The 23690-nt window shown below is 39.4% G+C and overlaps 2 protein-coding genes across 4 annotated transcripts in view; one reads left to right on the top strand and one right to left on the bottom strand.

Annotated features, from left to right (window-relative positions):
- The window catches only part of PGM5 (phosphoglucomutase 5), a 120886-nt gene extending 106918 nt beyond the window's left edge, over positions 1 to 13968 (top strand). For 2 of the 3 annotated variants that reach the window (XM_065550480.1, XM_065550482.1), the window contains exon 11: positions 12327 to 13968. In XM_065550480.1, the coding sequence (XP_065406552.1) occupies positions 12327 to 12416 (90 nt within the window). In that variant the 3' untranslated portion in view covers positions 12417 to 13968. Of the gene's footprint in view, positions 1 to 11801; positions 11847 to 12326 lie in introns of those variants that run through there. The other variant, XM_065550481.1, reaches the window with a different exon arrangement.
- Positions 13969 to 19376: 5408 nt separating this feature from the next.
- On the bottom strand, positions 19377 to 22031 carry TMEM252 (transmembrane protein 252). The gene is made up of 2 exons (XM_024103623.3): positions 21688 to 22031; positions 19377 to 20563 (listed from the first exon to the last, which is right to left on the bottom strand). Exons 1-2 carry the CDS (start codon positions 21984 to 21986, stop codon positions 20278 to 20280), a joined length of 585 nt encoding a protein of 194 aa, XP_023959391.2. The 5' UTR covers positions 21987 to 22031; the 3' UTR covers positions 19377 to 20277.
- Positions 22032 to 23690: the final 1659 nt, after the last annotated feature.

A 23690-nucleotide genomic window follows, 5' to 3' on the forward strand; every position in this document is an offset into this window, starting at 1 on the left:
AAAGGGGTTGAAAACTGGATTTATAATGAGGGAGTAGCTTTAGTCTTAACTATAGTATGGCTACTATGCCTCCATAATCATTACAGGGAATGCACATTATCAAAAGTCCCAAGAAAAAAACCACAAGTGCATCATGTTTTCAATATATAAAAGTTTCCAGTTTAAACAATAAAATGAAAGCTTCTTTTAATGCCATTTTATTTCTGCAAAACGTTTGTTTTAAAATAATGAATAAACAGTTTTCTCTCCACAGAGTTTTTTGCAAATTTTATTTCTGAAAATACATCACTATATGCTTGTGGCCATCTCAGGTTATGACATGATTTAGCCAGCCAGTGTATATGGGTTAATAAATGTGTTTTAACTGGGGGAGAGACCTAGGGTAAAACACCATTTTGACCCCTTCCACGCTGCCCAGCCAAACTTGGTTATAGCACAGATTGGTAACAATTGTAATTAAACTGTGTTTACACACAGGTATTAAACAATGTTGGTTGCCCTGTGTAGGCAGAGCCTAAATCAAGTGAAAATATGTCAGTGGAGGGGACAGAGCTAAGTGTTGATTTCCACTCCGGACACATCTGAGAGGTCTGCAGTGTACATTTAGCAACTTTGCAGTTTATGAAACAAGCACAAGTGTCTGACCATATTTCCTGTCTAACACATCCTGACAAAAAGAATGATTCCACCCTCCCCCCCAAAATGATTTATTCTCTAATGCTTTATAAAGTACACTAGAAAACAATAAGGAATGTTCTGCCAGTCTTCAGTGCTGAATTAAACTTTCTGACCCTCTTAATTACAAAAGGAGAAAGTGCTTCTTATAATGGAATAGCTTCTGTAACAATGAATTGTTCAATATTAACTGTTTTAAGGCAAGTCAGAGGAGAAGGGAGAGAGACACTGAGCTGGATTTAAGTTTGTGTCCTTTTAAAAAAATGTTTGTTTAATGTTTAACAATGTTTTTACGTGAATGGAAAGTCACAAATGTTCTAAGTGAAGTTAGTGTTTGTGAAAATACCGGATTGAGAGAACTGGAAATGAACGTCATCCTGACAATTCACTGGACGTGTGCCAGCATAGGGAACAGCAGTGCAGGCATCCCTGGACTACCCTGCCAATGTGTATTATCTCTGATCTAGAAGCTGATTCTGGAGGTGAGAGTAGGTCCTTTTCCATGCATATTCAATCCAGTCCAGAGACTGCAAGTAATGGTGCCAGTTATGGTGACATTGACACCTCTCCACTAAAACCTGAACTGGGACTACCATCTGATTTTATACAGACCACTGAACTTGTCAGATTATAGCAATTTTTCCCCCCACTATTGATCCAGGTTGAATTTGAAAGGCAACCCTAGAGGTGAAAGAAGAAGTAGTCATCTCTCTGGTCATCCAGTCCCCTCAGTACTCATTGATAGTTGTAATATATGCTGTTTGGTGCTGGGCAGAAAAAGAAAAGCCTTCTGCTTTTAAAGGAGTTTCATCTCATTTTGCAACAGTTGCAATAGAATGAACTGTTGTGTACAGAGTACTTTAGTCTTGTCTTCACAGAGCTAGTTCATGTCAATATGGGTTACCATAGGTAGGTTAGAATGCCGTCTAATGGTAGAAGGAGGCATTTAACCTAGAGCTCCTTTTTGGTGACTAGGTAATGCATTTGCAGTATATGTGACTATCCAGTAAAATAACAAAACAAAAGAACAGGTGTTTTACCTTTGTAAATTTAGGGCCAAATAGTGTCCTCACTCCTCTCTGGTGTACTGAGGACTCTGGAGCCATTGAATTAGAGGGGCTCTGAAGCGTTTTGCATGTGCAGGGTGAATGCAAATAGAATGTTTTCAATCCCCACCAACCTGACATGTCTCCTGGGGTCATGGAGCACCACCAGTTGGGCTAGCCTGTCTGAAGCCCAGCACTCAAAGGAGCATTATTGTGCTAGCTTCTGTGCAGATTCATGAAGGATAGTAGAAAGAGGATCACTGTGTCACCTCCTCTCCCCTGGCACACATATGCAGGAGCAAATAGAATTTCCACCTCAATGCTATAGATAAATACTCCCTCTTTCTCCTAATCCCATGGTGGAGCACACTTTCCAGTGCTGAGCTTTCCCAAAGCCAGATGCTTCATCAACTACAGTAAGACAGTATGGACTTGGAGGGTCACTGATCCTTACCTTCAACTGGTCAATGAACTCCATTTAAAGGGAGTAAATGGTTCTACTTTCAAGTAATACCCATCTTAGCAAATGAATGCTTAATAATTGTACAGCAAAACATCAGTGACCATAGGTGGAAACATTCACACCATAATAAGTAGTTAATAAATAAGGAAATCCCTTTCTCAGAGAGACAATATTGTTGTGCAGCCATGGGTAGAATCTTTTGTTACTGGTGTACTTTGCTCCCACTAAGGGGAATAGGAATTATATGCATGCATCAAGAAGAATTTTGGTTCTGCAGCTTCTTTTTGTTTAACCAATATTCCCTATCTATTTCCAGTTACAGTGGAGGGATCAGCAGGAATTCAAAGGGCAAACAAGACTTTGGAGAATGCTCATTTTTGTTTTAGTTTAATTGCCTTTCTTACTTAGCCTGATTTTCATATTTATCTTTTGTGTCAATGCACTCTAGCTGAGGCAGCCAATCAGAATTCACCCTGTTGTTTGTGCCATACTTTTGTGCATTGCAAACCAAATCACAGTATTATTTATTGACTTTCTGCTGTTTGGCTGCCTACGTGGTTGAACTACTTCAGACAAAAGGGCCACATTCTTCCAATATCCCCTAATCAAGCCTTTTATTTATTTTGACATTTGAAAATGCTCAACTTTTTTCAAGAAAGTTTTTCATTGCCACATGCTTCTGCACATACAGATTCCAGCTGATTTCAGAAACAGAAGATCCAAAACACCATGAGATGATTTGCATGCCTTAACTATGAGCAAGAAGTATTGCAATCTTGTGAGAGGACTATATTCAAGTTTTTTTTTTCAGCTAAGTTTTACAGATCCATGATGTTCATCTAGTTTGAATAAGATTCATATAAGCATCCAAACTTTTATGTTCCCATTCAAACCAAGCTAATCTTCTAAATCTTCTGAAATTTCACTGTTTTGCTTCTCTTCTCCTTTTACATTCTCATCCCAGACAGTGCACTTTTCTTTTGATAAGCAGCATACAAATCAAGATAAAATATGCTTATTATCAATTCCAGAAGCTGCATTAATTCTTTATAGCACATTGCTAGATACATATTACCAAGAGTCACCAAGACAGTGTGAAGGGTTTCATTTCTATCAAAAAGATGTGGAATAATGATTCCCTTAAACAAAATTACTTGTTCAGAATTCAATATAATCTGTTATATTTCTACAGGAAACAATAATTTCTGAATCTCACTCAGGATGAAATCCACCCCAGTGCAGGTGGCCTGCAGAAAACCCTCTGCACCACGTAATCATCCCATTAGATCAGAACATATACATGATAGTCAAGATTTTCAAAAATAGAAGCGTAACTTTAGGCTCCTGTTTTTGAAAATCTTGGCCATTGTTATTAGCAAACATCTGACACAGACCAACTTAATGTGGCAGCTACAAATACCAACTGTTTCTTTCCAGAAGTAAAATGTATCATCTAGGAAAATTAACAGTTTTATACCCAGACTTCTGAAAAAATGTACACCTACGGTTAGAGTGGTTGCAATTAGCCCCATAGACCACAAAAATCAATTGGTATTTTCAGGGGGAGTGAGGACTCACTAAAAAGCCCCAGAAGGTTTGTTAAAATGAAACACAAAACAAGCTATGTGATTCACTCTGCAAGCATGCTTATTCTTCAAACACAGAAAAGCAGGTGCACAGAATTGCAAGCTTTCAAGTAAGACAAGAACACAATAACTGAGTCTACATTCTACTAACAAGTGTAACCCTCAATACAGATATACTTCTGTCAACTTATTTGCTTGGCATGTTACAAAGCTTCAAACAGATCATACTAAACATGCTAAATGTATAGTCATGCACTTGATTGATGCAAGGGATGAGTAAAATTCATTTAAAAATTGACAACATTCTTAATTCAACTGTTCTCTTTTCTATGATTTTTGCTTCCACAGTTTTTCACTATTTTGATTCAAGGAACTGTGACACAATCTCCTTCACAAACATGGATTTCAGATAGAAATCTGGTTGAGTAAAGGATTTAAGATTATGTTCCTTCGGTCATATTTCAGCCTTTTCTCCCCATTCTGGGCTCTACCTATGACCTTTGTATTTGGGACCAGTCATGTTGGCTAAGTAATGGGATGGTTCCATAGTCTCTCTGAATTGTCAATTATAATCTGTTAGTTTTTGTCCTTGTTTGGTTCTAATTATTTGGTAATAGATCAATCCTGATTTTCCCTGAACCATGGATAATATTGTCCTCAGTCAATAATCTGTCAGTTCTTCTGAAATCTTTTCAACGGCTTTTTTAAATTGAGTGCCTCTTTGTAGACACCCTTGTTATGTATAATGGGTATTATGATTTGATCAAAGACCTCCTTGTGTTCAGTGCAAACTTTAGCATCCTTACAGAGAGACAATCATCTGGAGAGTTGCACCATGTTATTGAGAATTGAGCTGGAAGAATGTTTTTGAACTTTTACACTTTACCTTCCCTTCCCCCGCCCCCCGCAAGCACTAGTTGGGATCCTTTTAAAATACACCAACCAGAAGGCTGATATTTGCGGAAGGAGTTTTTAACTTCTACAGTGTGCTTTAGTACCATTAGGTGGTGTTATTGCCTCAACAAGGAACAGAGCAACTCTATGTCAGAAATGTAGTTTGACTGCACCTGGCAAGCTCTCAGACTTTCCATTTCATTTTTGTCATCTGCTCTGATGACAAAAATGAAATGGAAAAAGGACCATATCTAACTGTCCTACATTTCTCTGGATTCTCAGATAGCATTTCAGCAACTTGGACACAATATGGTATTCTGCAATTTTCTTTCCAGATGTAGAATCAGTAGCAATACGTAGAAATGCTTTTAGCTGTTATTGTTAACTATTATTTAGTTGTCATTTCTGATGTCTGAACAACAAATTTGTGGTCTTCTGATTCTTTAGTTTTTTCCCTAGTGTTTCTTCTGATTCTGTATTTATAGCATCTAGTAGAAGAGCTGTGAGTTTAAATCTGTCTGGAATAATGTATCCATGGTGAAGTGCTTCAATCATTTCTTTACATTTCTGATTTTGTGCTACATTGAAGATGATGATGTCAGCATAAAAGAAGATTGCAACTTTCATATCAGGTTCCAGTCTTTGCCTTTCAGATGTTTTTGTGATATAATTATCAATTGACCTTTGCCACTCTTTGGAGTGTTGAAGACAAAGAGATACTGCTCCTGAATTAAGCTGATGTTGAAGAGCTCCCCGAAAGTTTGGACTTATAATATCAGCATAGCTATGTTTGACTATGAAAATGACACCTGCAGTCTTTCACTTGCAAGATCATCAGAAGTCATCAGTGTTCTGCTCTTCCACTTCAATAGCATGAAACTTTGGCAATGGTACATTTGGAAGAAAATTCTTAGCTGTGCTCAGTATTATCAAGGTGCAGCTAGCAGTAGGGAACTGTGAAGGACCTGATGGCTCACTGCTTTGGCGTCTTGTTCTACACAAGCCCTGGCATTGTTTAAACCAGTCTTGGGGCTGTTCTGAATTATCCAAACTGGATATGGTCCCCAAGGAGCCATTTCTTCAGCTTGGACTTGCTAGAGAACAAGAGGGCTCTGGCTATGCCCCTAACATGCCAGCTGTTTGCTATCAGGAAGATCTGTTGCCTTTCCAGCCTTTTACATTTATAGCTTCCTTTTCAAAGGTTACAGGTTCAATGATTGTACCCTTGTAGCTAGGCAAAAGAACGGTTAATAAAAGTCTGTTTTGCTCCAGTTAATAAATAGGCCATAAAAATGGTGCGATTGATAAGCAGAGCTATCAATGAACTTAAGGGTCATTAAAATCTTATTTTTAGTACAGTGTGCCCACTCAATTAGTCTGTTATACTTTTCACCAAGGTTAAATTTGTCATAACCAAATGTTTGATAAACAGGAAAAATGAAACATGCCAATACACATAAAAGTGCAAGGGATAAAACAAGAATAATGAAACGTGCTGATACCTAAAAGTCCAAGGTTCAAGATAAAAGTGAGCATGCAGTCCCTGTGAAATAAATTGGCCAAGATTGCTTCTTGGCTTACTAGCAGGAGCTAAGAAGGGGACCCCATCTTCAATGACCATTCACTCTCTCCTAGTAGCTAACCAGAAGGTAACCTTTGCAATGGTGCATAAGATTTAGAATCAGAGGCTCTAATTAAAAAAAACAATCCTCAGTGAGTGACCAAAATAAATTAGAGAAAATGTACTTGCTGTTTAAGCATTTTTAATTCACAGCATTAAAGAAGACCTGAAGAAGAGATCTAAAGCTTGTCTCTTTCTCTCTCCAACAGAAGTTAGTCCAGTAAAAGATATTATCTTTATCTCTCTAAGCCTGCTTTCTGGCTAACTAGGAAGAAGATGTTAAAGACAAAGGCCCAGACTCTCAAAGGTATTTAGGCTCCTAACTTCTGTCGAATGGGAGTTAGGTGCCTAAATGCCTTTGAGGATCTGGGCCCTGGAGACCAATTCTTTGGCTCTTATTAGCCAGCCAAGAAGCAGCCTCTGCCAAATTATTCCTTATCATTCAATAGCCATAAGCAGTGCATGCTTGCTTTTATCTAGAACCTTGGACTTTTATGTATTGACACATTCTTTTTCTTATGTTTACCAAGCAATTGGTTATGCTAAATTTAACAGAGGTGAAAAGGATAACAGATCAATTTGAGTGGGTGTAACGTACTCAAAATAAGGTTTGGTGACCCGTATATTCACAAGTAGCTTCAGTTTCTGACTCACCTCATATTTATTGCCTATTAATAAATCATAACAGAAAGCTAATATTTACCTATCCTTTACCTAGCTACCTGGGTACAATCATGGAAGTTGGATAAGGTTTTTTAATCTAAAAGGGAAAAAATTACAGTCCATATGCAGAATCTCTTTGATTTGTTGTCACGGTTAAGAAAATGTTATTTCAAACACCAGTGTCATGCTGGTAGTGTACAGAGCATGTACAGTGCAGCAAAAGGTTGGATTGCTTCAAATAGCTGCCAATTTTTATTCACACTACATTGTTATTTATTATGTGTATTGAAGTTGTACCTAGGAGCCACAGTTGTGGACCTGGAGCACATTGTGACAGGTGCTGTACAAATATAGAACAACATGGATCACAAATATAAATGGATTTTCCAGGGACATACTTGAATTAAATGCTTTGCTACACTAACTAGGTACAGAAGAATCTGGTAGCAGCTTGCAACCACAGAATTTGCATGTGTTTTTCTTGTGAAAGAGAATTCTTTCAAATAAGAACCCTACTGAGAAAAGTTCCATAGAATTTAATAGGGGTGAAACAACGGGTTTCTATATATTTAATAAGATATAGCAGTAATTCTAAGAAATAGTAGAATTTAATAGAGAATTATATCCTTTCAATTGGTGTTTTGAAGTAATCTATAAAATCATATATTCGGTATACAGTTTAATATTGAAATATATAGGATGGTTGAAAAAGTCTATACAAAGTTTTTCACTTACTATTAAATAATATGGGACTTTTCAAAAGGATTAGTGAGAGGTAGGGCATTTTCAGCTGTTTGCTCATGCTCTTATATAACTCAGCATTTTCCATGTCATTCAAATAATTTAGCTTCTGATGCCGCACTAGGTTACCTTACAGAGTGCCGCACTAGGTCACCTTACAGAGTGCCACATTGAGGATAGTTTGAAACAAACAAAAAAAAGCATTTCCAGACTACCTTCTTTTCTCTTCTATTTTAAAAATACATCTGGTGACAATGATTATAGAAGAGCTCATGAATCATGGATATGAACTCGTTAATCCTAGACCTAGACTTCTGTGGAAGTACGAAAGAGGAATCATTTGTTATGAAGTCAAATGGTTCCAAGTAGAACTCAATTTGCATTCTAGCACTGCCCTTCCCACCCCACATACACATCCTCTTACTTCCAGCTAAGGGAAGAACAGTTAGTCTTCTGACCTTTGAGATCACCATTATTAACACTGTCCTTGCGTCAGCGGGCAGAACGTGCAGACAGCAGTGATGTCAACTCCCTCTGCTCAGTCACTGAGTGCATCAACTCATTGAAGTCAACTCAATGCCTTCACCAGCCCTGAGGAGCCTGAACTCTTGTAGGTTAAGACAGCTTAGTGCTGCAGAGTAACCAAGGTCAGCCAGGTTGCTTAGAGCTTCTAGTGCACTGTGAATTAAACTGCCAAACAACTTCTGCTTTTTTGGCACTTGATCTGCAAGATCAAGTCAGAATCTGCTTGTAGATGCATGCTCATGCATATTTAGCATCATGAGATAAACACTGCAAGAGACACAGCACCAGGCAGGCTGTATAAGTGTTATGTTAGCATTACAGTGGATTGAATTATAGTCTAATGTTAGTATTACAGTGTAATGTTAGTATTACATTTATTTTGTAATTGTTTATTTAGTTTATTTAGTCCATTCCTTAATTCTTCTGTCATTTGAGTAATACATCATTTGTGTGTTGATCTGGCTTCTAGCATACTGTGCGTCACAAAAACCCTAACAAACACAAAAGCAGATGTTTGAACTTATGTAAAAGAAGTTGTATTATCTGGTGTTCTTAAAAATGCTTTGAATCCCAAGGGGGATCATTCTCTCATAAGAATATAAGAATGGCCACACTGGGTCAGACCAGTGATCCATCTATCCTGTCTTCCTAATATGCCCAATGTCATAGGGAATGAACAGAACAGGGCAATTACTGAGTGATCCATCCCCTATTATCCAGTCCCGGCATCTGTCAGTCAGAGGCTGAGGGACATCTAGCGCAGCGATTCTCAAACTGTGGATCAGGACCCAAAGTGGGTCACAACCCCATTTTAATGGGGTCGCCAGGGCTGGCTTAAACTTGCTGGGACCCGGGGCTGAAGCCCGAGCCCCACTGCCCGGGGCCAAAGCCCGAGGGCTTCAGCCCTGGGCGATGGGGCTCAGGTTACAGGCCCCCTGGCTGGGGCTGAATCCGTTGGTGGTGGGGCTCAGGCTTCAGTCTCCTTCCTGGGTCAAGTAGTAATTTTTGTTGTCAGAAGGGGGTCGTGGTGCAATGAAGTGTGAGAACGCCTGATCTAGAGCATGAGGTTGTGTCCCTGACTATCTTGGCTAATGGCCATTGATGGACCTATTCTCCATGAACTTGTCTAATTCTTTTTTGAATCCAGTTATAGTATTAGCCTTCACAATATCCCATCAACGAATTCCACTGGTGTGCGTTATGTGAAGAAGTACTTCCTTTTGCTTGTTTTAAACCTGCTGCCTATTAATTTCATTTGGTGACCTCTGTGTTATGAGAAGGAGTAAATAACTTTTCCTTATTCGCTTTCTCCGCACCAGTCATGATTTTATAGACCTCTGTCATATCCCCCCTTACTTGTTTCTTGTCCAAGCTGAACAGTCCCAGTCTTTTTAATCTCACCTCATATGGAAGCAATTCAATACCCCTAATCATTTTTGTTGGTCTTCTTGCTACCTCTTGCAATTCTAATATATCTTTTTTTGAGACATGGCGACCAGAACTGCATGCAGTTGTCAAAGTGTGGGTGTGCCATGTATTTATATAATGGCATTATGATATTTACTGTGTTGTTATCAATCACTTTCCTAGTGGTTCCTAACATTCTGTTAGCTTTTTAGACTGTTGCTGAACATTGAGTATATATTTTCAGAGAATTAGCCACAATGACTCCAAGATCTTTCTTGAGAGGTAACAGCTAATTTAGACCCCCATAATTTTGCATGTATGGTTGGGATTATGTTTTTTAATGTGCATTACTTTGCACTTATTAACATTGAATTCCATCTGCCATCCAGTGTTGTGAGATCCCTTTGGGCTCTCATGGCTTCAACTTTTCCAGAACTTTTCTGGAGACATAAATCAAAGTATGTGTTTTGATGAAATTACTTTGCCAGCATGGTCTCCTGAGGTTTACATTAGATTAGAGAGGGAATTTTAGAACTGTGCAAAATGTTCGTTCCTAACCCAGGCAAAACTCATGTAGGTTTGGATTGCCTTACAAACGACACTCAGACCAGATTGGTCAAAAGGTAAGATTCATGCGCTTTTCAAGCTAATCTGGGATAATTATGATTTTTCATTAGAATAGCACATAATTTGTTTTTGAAGGGGACGGACGTTGCCAGCATTTGACAAACCAAGTGAAATTTTACCGCAAGGATGAGATTTAAGTTAAAATGGTATCAACCCATCTGGACTGAGTTCAAAGAAAATATTTGCATAAAGCCAAACCCCTGAATCTGCTGAGCTTTTAACGAGCCCTCAGGTGCAGTTTAGAATCCTGTGAAGCCCTGATTCTTTGCAAATGGATTGCCGTTTTCGGGGAAAACATAACTGGGAACATGGAGATGGAGAAAGGCAGTTGGAAGGGAGTTCTGCAAGACAGGGCAAAATAAAAATGCAGTGAGCCAGGCAGCCTCTGCAATGGATGACACATCTCTCAAGGCTCCAATACAAATCACCCACAAGCAAAGGGCACCAGGCATTGTCACTTATCAGATATGTGCATGCTTGAGATATCTATTGGTATGTCTAGTTTGGGAGAGGTGTCATTTTTTCCCCCCTGGCAATCATGGATTTAGGGATATATTCTCCAGTGGTTCTTAACTGAGCCAAACTCTCACTGAAGTTAATAGAAGGGTTGCTTGATTTACAGACTGTACAACTTCGCTGTTGCATACTGTTTTATGGATAATGCATTTCAAATCGTTTTTATTAAGTAGTTTGTTTGTGGTGTATCCAGGCACACTTTTAATGTCATTTTGAGTTCAACTTTTACTAATAAAGCTTTATACTTTTAAAAAGTGGAAATAAATTTTGAAAACCATTTTAAATGTGGTAATCCTGTCTGACATAAGGCTTTCAGCCAAAGCAGTGAGTGGGTTGTTTTGTTTGTTTGCTTTTGTTTGGTTGCTTTGTTTGTCATTTTATTGCTCATGAAGGTGATGGGCTGGTAAAACTGAGTAGGTTCGGATGATCTGTTTTTATCTTCCAGTCCTCTCCCGATTGAAAAATTCTCCCTTTTTATCTGGGAGAGGGAGGCCCTAAGAAAGCCACTTCCAGGGACTGGGCACAGTCAGAGGGATCCCAGAGCCAATAAGAGGGGATTGATGCTTCTGTGCCCCCTGTAGCTCTCCAAGAGCCAGGGGGTCTGTGGGCATGTCTATTTCTTCCATGCTGGGACAATGCCCCTCTGCCCAAGTACATTTGTGGTGATTCTTCTCCAATGGAGGTATAGCTGTTTAGAGGAATGAGCTGTCCCTAGTTACTGAGCTTAGGAGCTGGCTTGTTTTGTTTTTTCATTTCGCAGCATTTTCCAACAAATGTTAACGTTCGTGCTCTCCATATTAATATATTGTATAAAATGTCTGAACTCTTTCCCTGTCTGTTGTTGTCTAATCATTGTGCAATTAGAAGTGGATCCACAGATAGGAAAAGAATAGTAATATCCCACTGATCACTGGCCAAGTTTCTGAATAAATGACCAGGGCCATAAACTCTGTTGAAATCAGTGGCAGCATAAACAGAGATGTTGTTATTTCATCACTCTTCCCTGATAAGATTTTCATTTTATTCGTTTTGTTTAGGCATCTGGACAAAAAAACACCCCCACTTAGCCACAAACTGTAAGCTTGTTAAAGTTATAAATAGATATCTATAAACTGAAACTGCATGGGGAATACCTTGTTAACCTATGTAGTACAACTGCAGGTGATACTGTTTTAATCATATAAATATTTTTATGACTCCTACTAAGATACCTGCCTCAGTATCTGAATTGTGGAGTTCTTCAGATTAACAATGCAGTGTGTATGAAAATACCATTTGTTTATAGTTTCAACTCAGCTCCATAAATAATTCCAGGTTTGAGACTTCCGTATGGTTTTATATTGCATATTTCACACAGAGCTCTACATTACTTTTGGTGTGTGGTGAGGTTATCATTACGATATCTGGGGTTTGCTCTTTCTGCATAGCTTAGCTACTTTAGACCCAGTATAATGTTTCAAGTTAATACTATGGTCAACAAGGGAAAAATAAATAACAGATTTTAAAAATGTGTTCATTGACTTTTCTTCTTAACATAGCTCACTGTATTCCTTTTCTTCTAGGCTGTGCTGAGTCCTCTCATAGCCATTGCATTGAAAATATCTCAGATCCATGAGAGGACAGGGCGGAAGGGACCCACCGTCATCACCTGAATCTACAAAGGATCATTAACCCAGGGCCAAAAGAGAGAGGGCAAGGAAGAGAGATGACCTGGCTAAAACATGTTAGGTGTCTGTGCCTTGTAAGGCTTTAAAAGTTTTTTGGGGGTGGGGGTGGGAAGAAAAATTCAGTATAATGTTGATCATATTCAGTTGCATTAATCGCCAAAGACAATAGTGTACTGACTTCTATGTTATAGTGACAATATCTTTTTGTCCAAAAAACAAACAAACAACCCACCAAAGAAAAAGCCCTCAACCCTTGAACGTTGCAAAATGCCAGTGTGACAGAAAGGGCTGACCTTTGTATTTTCTTTACCCTTTGAGTGTTATGATAAAGTAAGAAGAATTTTGGACTTGGGAAGAAGGGGGAAATGGACTACAATGCAACCATGTGTTTTGGTGAATACAGTTTGTGGTTCTTGTCAGCTTCTTGTTGGTTTAGAAAGAAATCAACAGCATGTCTGAGGTACAGGGGCAGTATATTAGTTTTTGCAAACGGTGCATTTGCATACTCCATTTGTTCCTTTCCCATCTACACCCTTAGCCAGAACCAGTACAGCTCGCAGAACCACAGCAGCAGTAGAACTGTGCACACACTCCCAATGAAAGATGCCAGTGCTTCCTCTTTTCCGGTTTAGAAGTGTAGCAGTGTGACTCATGGCTCTCTCTAGGTTTCCCTGAACTTGACTCTTCCTTTTTTTAAAGGAGGGTAATTATTTTTATTGAAGCCAAAATATGATTAATGTTTTAGTCACGGGGGCATCAGTTACCTTTTGCAATATCCCTCATGTTCATAAGCATGTCCTGCTGGTGCTTACTGGGCTTGGAGGGTAACTGTTGCAAGTTCAGCATATTTTCCATAAATGCATTATCATAGAAAGATTTTAAAATCTATCTCTTCAGATACATGCCTATGTTCCACTTGTCAGGAATGGATGTAATACAGAAGAGGGAATGAATGAAATGAAATACTTGACTGATTCACTAGTTGGGCTCAGAGTCTATTAGATTCTTTAAAGTAGAGATCATAGGATAAAGAGCCGGGGGGTAGAAAGGACTTGACATGAATCAGAGAAGCATATGTACACTTGTGAGTTTTTTTGCTTGTGAAATGCTGCTGCAGCTCTAGCTATGGTTCATTGCTTTGTACTGAACAAGAACACAAACACTTTGTGCATGTGACTTGTTTGAATGTTTTGCTTCCTTGGGAACAGCGTGTGGTCACTTGTCATATCATTTGTCGAGTTGGCTTTGTGCAATTTGACACTTTGCAGCATGTACTATTCATATTGCAACCCATCAAGATTTCAGTGCAATTTAGATAATATTGCAGTGAAGGAAATTGCTTTGGTTTCTTTTGACACTTCTGTCACAAATTGCTATGACATTTAGTATCTAATAAAGTGGATTGCTATATTTCTGTCTTAATACCTAATTGTTGACAAAACATACTGCGCTTTCATCCATTCTAATAAAACTGCCTTTAATAGAATTACATATCGACTTGATTCTAAATAAATAAGACACTGATGTTTCCACACAATATCTTAGTACAGTATTATTTAATATTTGTATAAGTCAAAAGAGATTCCATGATTGAATTCATTTTATAAAGGATTGTGGAAGGCATCAGAAGGTCCCTGCATCTTCACCACAATTTAGTTGTCCAAATTTAAATGTACTCTTCTTTAAAGAGGGCATGTTCATCTAGACGTAACCTACAGTGCTTCATATAGGGCAAACTCGTCCACTGTTGTTTTAGATCATTCAGACTTGTGCACCTGTGCAGATTTGGCCTAAACTGTGAGAGAAATTTCCCTTCAAAATGCTGAACCGCTCAGCTCGTCATATTTGGGCAAATCCTACTGAAAATGGACCAATAAAGAATTTGAAAAGTTTTTATTGTTATAAGATCTCAGATGATTAAATAATCTTTGACCTGATCACCTGGCAGAGGTGAGTTTGAATACCGATTTAGGTTTCCCATTGTTTTAGCCTCTGGAGATTGGGATTGCTGAAAACATGATGTACTGAACCCACCCGCTATGAAAGAGACGGGGGAAAGCCTCATGCTAAACTGCCACTGACCATATCCAGAAAATACTCCAGCCAGACTTCTCCGTTCTAGGAAAGGCGTGACAGCATTAGCCGCAGTAGGTAGCAGTCAGGATTTAGGAAAAAATGAAGCAGAATTGGAAAGTTCTCAAAGGGTAAATACTGGGTCTCATTTTGCATTGTGTTGTACTAGTAGTTGAGTTGCACTGATGTAAAACTGGGGTAATGCACTTGAGAATAGGATGATCTCTGTATGTAATATTGAATAGTTATCTTGTAAAACTGTTACCATCCTCAACACAAAACCTACTCCCTCGTCCTTTGTAATACTGATTGATGAGAATGATAAAACTGATTATTAATACGATTGATATTGTCCACCCAAAAACTTGTCATCTGCAAGATGACGAGTAAAACTTTGTAAGGCTGACTCACGCTGTGTATATCTCTGTATCTGATTTCTTCAGGGAAGGACAGTGACCACAGTCTCATTAATCATGCACTTAATATACAGAGATGTTTTACTTGCAAATAGTTGAGAGCTAAATGATTAGAAGCTAATGTCAGGGGAAATGTCCATCACTTCTAACAAGGATGGTGTTACTCTTGGCAGGGCTGCTAGAGTGAGTGGCTTGACTAAAAAAAGGCCTGTCTCCTCCTCTACTCCTGCTGCTGGGTTAAGTGGTTAGGCTGGTCCATGGGCTGCAGCCTCTACACTGTAATGGCAGGTTGGAAATAATTGTACTAGTATTTATTTGGACAATCTTTCAGTTTCCCGAACAGGTGGGTTTGTCATACAAACAGCATGTAGTTAAAGAGCACACTCCCAGCCTGCAAGGGTGAAAAGGTGAGAGGGAGGGAGAGCTATTGTGGAAGAGAAACTCCGAGAGAATAAGGGGGAGTGGGCAGCAAGGTACCAAGGGGTCTTTGCGGAGGGGTAACCAGAACAGAGGGATGGGGTCCCAGGAACAAAGAGATGGTGGCCAGAGGAAAAAGAATGGTGGAGACTTGGGGAAGAAATGAGTTTGTGGACCCAGCTGGAAAGAGAGAGGGAAAGGTTCAAGGAAAGGAGGATAGATGGGGAAGAGACAAAAAGAAATGGAAACTAAAACAGCTAGCAAGTAGACCATGCAAAAATAGTGTGGGAGATGGAAGAAGAAAGACAGAAAGGAGTAAAAACATGGAAGGGTAGAGAGAACAAGAACTATTAACTTGTGTGCAATAGCAGGGAAAAGGCCAACTAGTAAAAACTTGTCATTATGTTCAATTATATCAAACTGTGTATAATTATATTATTTAAGTGCCATCTATTTGTTGACATCACACATTAGTAACCTCCCTTCACTTATTGAAGATAAATAACAGGCTTAATCCTTTTTTTTTTTATCGTGAACTAGTGGCTTATGGTATAAAATATTTAACAATGTACATAAGGCACAAAAGCTGGCAAAGATATTTCATTTTAAAGAATACTCAGTGCTAACATGGTGGTGGCAGACCAGCCCTGTATGGAGCAGTCCTAGGCTTGAGAGTGCAGAGGTGAGGAATACTCCACCCATTCCCCCAACTTTTATTCTTCAGCCATAGCTGAGGATCTGGCCCCATATGTCCCAGGCATTGCACATCACTACACTGAAATGTCAAAAGATTTCCCTTTCAGAAAAATGCTTGGCCTCACGCCTAGGAACTACGTATCTCACCACTGAGTATAGTGATAGGATGGGCACAGTTATAGCATTATTGTTCAAGAGGCATGGGCAGAAAAGGCCTATTCCATTCTGAACCCTTGTTTTGAATTGTTCATATCTTTACAAATTAAGAAAATCCCTTTTAATCCAAAACTTCTTATGGCTGGTCATGCCAAAGGTAAATTTGTTTTGGAAAGTTTGAGCAAAATTAATTCAGCCATTTAACACTTTTCTGCTTTTAAAAGGATTGTTGACATTTATTCACTCATGCGGTCACCCACATCATTTCCATTCAGCTCCTAACTAAGCAGTGAAAGTATATACATGAAAAACAGATTGAGTCAAGCAAAATAGTCCCTCTTAACCTGAACTTGTCTTACATCCCGGTGAGCCCTCCTTCCCTCCACACCTTAACCCCTGTTGCTGTCTGAAAACGCAGTGAGCAGTCCATTTGTCCGTAAAAAGCTCTGGAGCCATTAAGAGCCTACAATAGAATCACAGGTCTGGAAGGGACCTCGAGAGGTCATCTAGTGCAGTCCCCTGCACTCATGGCAGGACTAAGTATTATCTATACCATCCCTGGCAAGTGTCTGTCTAACTTGCTCTTAAAAATCCCCAATGATGGAGATTCCACAACCTCCCTAGGCAATTTATTACAGTGCTTAACTACCCTGACAGTTAGGAAGTTTTTCCTAATGTCCAACCTAAACCTCCCTTACTGCACTTTAAGCCCATTTCTTCTTGTCCTATTCTCAGAGGTTAAGAAGAACAATTTTTCTCCCTCCTCCTTGTAACAACCTTTTATGTACTTGAAAATTACTTGAAAAAAATACTTGAAAATGTCCCCTCTCAGTCTTTTCTTCTGCAGACTAAACAAACCCAATTTTTTCAATCTTCTCTCATAGGTCATGTTTTCTAGACCTTTAATCATTTTTGTTGCTCTTCTCTAGTCCAGTCCCCTGCACACAATACTTGCAATGGACTGAGGTTGGTGGGGCCACAGAAAGGCTGCCAAGATTCGTAAGCCCTTTTTGGATTTGCCCTGAAATGTTAGGGAAGAATTCAGAATCTTAGTTCTTGCCCAAAACTGTCCAAGAAACAGGGCCATAAAGCAGATGCAAGGAAAATGTCCTCTGCCTCATTACTAGTCTGCTCTATGGGTCATGCCAACTGGTATGTCCTCCCCACCCTGTGGGGCTGTGGACTCCAAGTTTGGCTCTCTCAAAGAAGCCACGGTTTATCTGAAGCCTTGTTCACATGGAGTTTCATCTGCCTATCAAACTCCTGGGGGTCTACAGACTATGTCTAAGATTTCCAAAGGGGTCCACACCTCCATTTGACATTTTTTATGGGTTTCCAAATGAAAAAAAAAAGGTTGAAAACCACTGTCCTAGATAAAGGGGTTATTGCTGTATTCAGATAAAAGAGAACTTAGAAGTCAGGCCTGTGTTAGCTGGGCACTTTGAACCAGGAACATATTCAGAAATATGTACCTTCCAGCATTCTAACCAGCCACTTTGATCCAATGGGGTGCGGGGGGAGGGGGGTTCTGTACATAAAAATGGTGCAATTCTTCAGGAGCTACAGCAGAAGTGAGTCAATAATTGAATTACAGTGTGCCATTCTGAAAAGTGACACTGGAAATGGCATTTTGGGCTTCCATGTTTGTTTTTCACCGATTTCCAGATCAAATGTGCTCAATTCAAAAGTAAAAAAAAAAAAAGGGGGGGGGTGTCAAATCCTGACCCATTGAAGTCAATAACAATACTCCTGTTGACTTCAATGGCACCAGGATTTTACTCTGGCAGTTTTTCTAACTGCCAGCCCTGCATGCTCAACTTAGGGCTGAGAATCAAGCTTGAATCTTGCCTCACATTTAATGAATGTCTTCCCTCAGCAACACATATACAACCCCATTGTTGTCAGCGTCCTGCAGCATGAACATGACTAAAAAGAAGTAAAAACATATCTTTGTCACTAAAGCCAGCTGTTCTGATTCTGAATACATTCATGAAGCAGGTCTCTTGAGTAAAAAGGTATCCTTTACCATGGTCACTTCTCAGAGGAAACCCTCCCTTTAACTGCTTTTGAAATAACATGTAAAGGTTCTCATTTCTCCTGTTTTTTATTCTCCCCCACTTTAGAATGTGCAGCTTTTTAATCATTTAAAAAATCTTTTTACATGGATCCAGTTTGTCTATCTCCATCTCTCCAATTATAGAGTTTTTATCCTGTTATTTATAAGGGGGTAGCCATGTTAGTCTGTATCTACAAAAACAACAAGGAGTCTGGTGGCACCTTAAAGACTAACAGATTTATTTGGGCATAAGCTTTCATGAGTAAAAACCTCACTTCTTCGGATGCAGCATCCGAAGAAGTGAGGTTTTTACTCACGAAAGCTTATGCCCAAATAAATCTGTTAGTCTTTAAGGTGCCACCAGACTCCTTGTTGTTATCCTGTTATTGTTTTCTTTTGAATGTGTTTATTCTTTCTCTCCATTGTTTTTCCTTTTTTTTCTGTCCTTTCACTCTACCTCTTTTAATGTGTCATTTCCTGTATAATTATTTCCATTTTTAACCTTATGTTCCCCTCTTCCCTCTCCCCTTTTTCTGGGCACACTGTCTACCCCTCCCTACTACCTCTACCCGCGAAGGAAAACATGTCTCACCTCCCATTTCTTTGTCATTCCCCTCAGTCGCATCCTCTATTTTCCTTCTTCTCCCACCAAGGGAAAGGTATATTTCAAATCAGAATATAATCCTTGAGGAGGAAGAACTGATTTATTTTGCAGTTGATTTCCCTCATGTTTTAAGTTTCTACAATGATTTGTATCCAGGCTACTCTTGCCTCTTCTGATATGTGAGCATAAAGAAAGATTGATAAAGCATCTCATCCTGGTCCTGTTGTCGTCATAAAGGGCAAAACTCCAGTTGAACTCAGTGGTGCAGGATCAGGGCCAAATAGAGCCTTGCTTCTTTGGCACTGAGTTTGTGAACAGTGCAATGGAAGCAGCTAACCTTATAGCTATGAAGACAATGCCTAAAGAAATGGCTCGCAGAAGGCTTTTTTCTGCAAACAATCTGTGTTATTTTTTCAGGAGCTGTGCTATGAAACTGGGGTTGCCTCGTTAGTGTGCAGCAATGACTGAGCTCAGATTGGGTGTTGTACATCCACCTGGAAGTACAGAAACCTCATTTCTAATTCAGATGTGGTTTGAAAAAATTTATTGAAATAAACAGATGAATTCAATGCAATATTAAAGTATCAGCTATTAACACAAAGTAAAGCAGTTATCTCCAAACACTCATGCTAGAAAAATACTCAACTGTTACAAACAACAGAACACAAAACCCCAACTATTAGCTAATGAATTAATAGGTCTTCCAGATCAGGAAATATTAATGGAAAAACAGATGGGGACTTGCACCAAAAGATGAGATGCGAGAAAGAGATTGAAATTAATAAATAGAGGAGCATTAAGCAGCAACACTAACATTTTCCTTCCAGTGTAAAAAATAATGGCTTCTGTACATTGGTAGCCAATGTATCAAGGTACAGTACAGTCATTTATATCTTAAGGGCGTTTTCGCTCAAGATCTTGATGCGCTGACGTGAGCAGAAAATGAAATACGGGCTATGAAAAGGAAATTAGTTTGTTGGATATTTGGTATGAAAAAATCTTTCATAAACAGATCATCTAGAGATAGTGAACAGAGTACAATGAATGTATTTGGTACTGACTTTTTTGAGTGGGCATAGTGAAATATTGAAACGTGAAAACAGGCTGCTCTGATGTTGGTTTGAGCCAACAATTATGAGTTATACTTAATATCATTAGCAAACTCTTTAAAGGCCAGAGAATGCTGTTCTTGTTTTAAAATACTGGGAACCTCCTCAAACAACCTCTCTAATGCCACATGAATGGATTGTGGTCAATGCTGTCCCCAGGCAACTGTTGCACCCGTTAGTATAATACAGTAGTATTATATAGCACTGTCCCATGTCTTTTCCAACACCACTTTGCACATTCAGTGTCTTAATCACTGACTTTGTCTCGGAATAACTGACGTGCTTTGGTCCCTCTAAAGTCCTTTCACAGTTCGTATTATTAGCAACTGACTCCTGGCATGGGTGCATGACAAGTGCCTGAAACTCCTTCTGTATTTGAGTCATGCTCGGTTGTTGGCTGCTGCTGCTGCACAGACATTTCATATGATGGTGGTTGTTCCTCCTGAAGGCTGGTTTCATCTATGAATTCCATGCTGCTTTCAGTATACAGTGGTGGAGGGATGTTGTAGAGCTCTTCCTCTCTTGCTGAAAGGGAGAGTGATATTGGGAAAGTCTGCTTTCCCGGATCAGTGCTATCTTCATAGCACGGAGGGTAGAAATCAGGCCTAAAAAATAATCACACCAAAAAGATTCACTAGTTAGAAGAGGTTTATATGAGCTGGACCTGGTTAGATATATTTGCTTTTGTCACCTTGTCACAGTTTATCTGAGGTTTAAAATATACACTGAAATCATGAAATCTGGCTAAGAAGGAATAGATCAGCTGGAAACATATGAAAGAGATCTGCTGATCTAGCATCCTGTGACTTTCTCTAAAGTGTGCCATTAAAATAATTTTCAATATCAGCCTCAAAAGTGAATTTAATTGACAAGGTTTCCTGACTGTCATGCAGATATCACCCACCGATTGTCTATAGTACAGCAGCTGCCCTAAAGGGCACTTGGATTTGAAAAGGGAGTATGTTTCCTGCCAAAGTTGATTGCATGGTGATTATTTTCCGCTCTCCACAAATTTTTAAGTGCTATCCATATTGTCCTGGTTATCTAACCAGGGTTTGTGATGCGATGTATTTATAGAGCTGTTACAGCACCTATTGTCAGTGTTTATGGTGGTGTTACCACAACAGACAGCAAGAGTCATTTGTATCCAAAGACCCTGTTATAAACTTTGCCAGGCCTAGGGCCGACCAGTTTAAGAAACTGTCTATTGGAAAGCATCAGACTTCACTCAGAAATAACAGAGATATTTACACAGAAACCTCAAGCATAGACCATATAGGGAATTGTGAATCATTCCAGTGTTTTGGCCTCCCTGGAAAGACTGTGCTGAGGAGCAATACCGAAACGCTGGCACAGCCACGGTTGTCGATTACGGTGATACAACTGGGCCAGCTGTGCTCCTGGAGTAATACCACTGCAGCCAATGGAGTTGTGCCTGTTTTCCCCAGGAATTTGTCCCAGTATGTGTAATCACTAAGAATAGTTTTTCGGGAATATATCCTGTACATTGATTGTATCACCTAAACTGCTGCTGTTACTGTCCTAACTGCAATCCACTGCATATGAAACGTTCAGGCTTCTGTTCTGTGCCCATACAAATAGAATAAAAAGTCTTCTACTAGCTGCAGGTTACTTTTCTTTGATATAATGCTATGTCATTTATTTCCCTTGAGGATACATTTACAAAATGCAACACGCAGTTTGCCCATACATACATTGCAGTACATACCTGTCTATGGTGTTGATGTGCGTTTCTCTATGGCTGGGATTTCTCTGCAAAATATAGAACAGGTTTTTGTTTTTTCTGACTTCATGGTACGTGCTCCAGAAAATCCCAGTCACAAGGAGTAAGAACCCCAAAGGTAACAGAGAATAAGCAACGGGCAGATTATTCCCACATCTGCACAGAGAGGAGCCTGTGGAAATGCAAAAGGCTCCCATGCAAATAATTGAGAAGCCAGTTAAGAGCACAAAGATACGAAAGAGAGAGAGAAACTTTTTTGGCATCTTCATGGTTAAACACAGCATCTAGTTCTTTCTGTCTCACGCTCACACTTTCTCTCTCCGCTATGCTTCGTATCTGCATTCGTCAAGGTTTTATGCACTCCAGGATCAACTGGCCTTTGGACAATTAAGAGAAGCAGGCAGTTATACGATACTCATTAACTCATCGAAGTCACCATAATATCTTTAGGGATTAATTTATAATTATAAGGCTGCTTTAAGAGGAGGGAAAAATTCTTCCTGTGTCATTTCTTTGCCAGCGTAAGCTTTGAAAACCATTGTTGCATACTGTGCTTCTCAATGAGTTAAACATTAGGGTTTGGGTTTGAATAGAAACCACCAACCTCGCCAGCTTTGGGGCAATGCTTTCTAGCACTGAAGGTTTCTTTAAAAAAAAAACAAAAAACCTTCATTGTTCCTAATTCTCTGTTAAAAGCTTGAAGAAAAAATGTGTCTTTACTGATTATGAATTCTTTCTTTCATTCTTTCCAACTGAATGTTAAATAACTGTGGCATTTCTTATAGCTCACTTTCTAGTTTCCACACCAGGAACATCAATGATCAATAAAAATTACACAAATTCAACAAAACAGTCTAAGAGCGGTGTAAGTTTGGTTCTTCTCCTCTTCCCCAAATTCAGCTCCATGTTGATTATTTTTTCTTTACTCTGTCTTCTTTCTCCCAGCACCAGCTATTGACTTGGAGCCTATTTTTAAAGGTATTTAGGTGCCTCAAAATGCAGATAGGCACCTAGTGGGATTTTCAAAAGCTCCTGGGCCCCTAACACCCACTGAAATCATCCAGGTGCTTTAGAAAATGCCAGTGGGCACCTATCTGCATATTTAAGCCCCCAAAACTGTTGAAAATGTCGCTCATTGTCCCTGTCCCTACAAGCATACCAGCTAATATTTAACATGGCAAAACAAACTCCATAATCAGAACTCCATTTGTTTAATAATGCCACTTTGTCTTTCAGTGGGGAGGAGAATTAACCATACCATACCAAGAAATGTAGTCAACTCTTTCCCGCTTAGTGTCTTTAATCAAAACAATGTCATTCTAAAAGATAGGCTTTAGTTCAGCCACCGCTGGGCTCAATGCAGGAATTAGTGGGTGTAATTCTATGGCCTGTCACACTAGATTATCATATGGATCCCTTCTGGCCTTAAGTCTTCGAGAGTGATTCTTTCTTCCACTACAGCTCCTGTACGCTGCTGCCATGGTATATAGGGGTCATAAAAGCCTCACAAGTCCTGGCACGGGCCATGCCGGTGGGGAGAAAGGGGCATATTGGATAGAGAAGGGGCCATAGCACATGCCACTGTGACCATTCTGCACACCTCCATGGGCTGCCCAAGTAGGGTGACAAATTACAGTAGCTCTTGTGGCTTCCTAAATTACTCTGGGTTGTTTTGCCATCTGACCAGCCCAGGACCCCAAAGGCACAAAGGTCACCTTTGCCTCACTCCTTCCTGGAGGCACAGCACACAATCTCACCCTGTGACTCTATTCATGTATTGTTCAGTGGTTTAATTATGATTATTTATTAGCATTGTATTTTACCTGTGTGGGCACCACCTCAAACATTTTGCTAGGGACTCTTGATAAATAATATGCTTATTTGTTTATTTTGTCACAAAGTTGCCATACATTCTGGTGAAAAATGTACTTTTCAGCCCTCTTCCGCTGTATCAGTGCATCTACTCAATGGAACCAGCCCCCAAACAA

Source organism: Chrysemys picta, chromosome 6 (assembly GCF_011386835.1).
Source record: "Chrysemys picta bellii isolate R12L10 chromosome 6, ASM1138683v2, whole genome shotgun sequence".
NCBI classification, from domain to species: Eukaryota; Metazoa; Chordata; order Testudines; family Emydidae; genus Chrysemys; species Chrysemys picta.

Coding starts and splice junctions, on each gene's coding strand:
- TMEM252 (XM_024103623.3), bottom strand. CDS start 21,986: ATGCTGTGTTTAACCATGAAGATGCCAAAAAAGTTTCTCTCTCTCTTT. Junction 20,564..21,687: donor CACATCAACACCATAGACAG/GTATGTACTGCA, acceptor ATTATTTTTTAG/GCCTGATTTCTACCCTCCGT.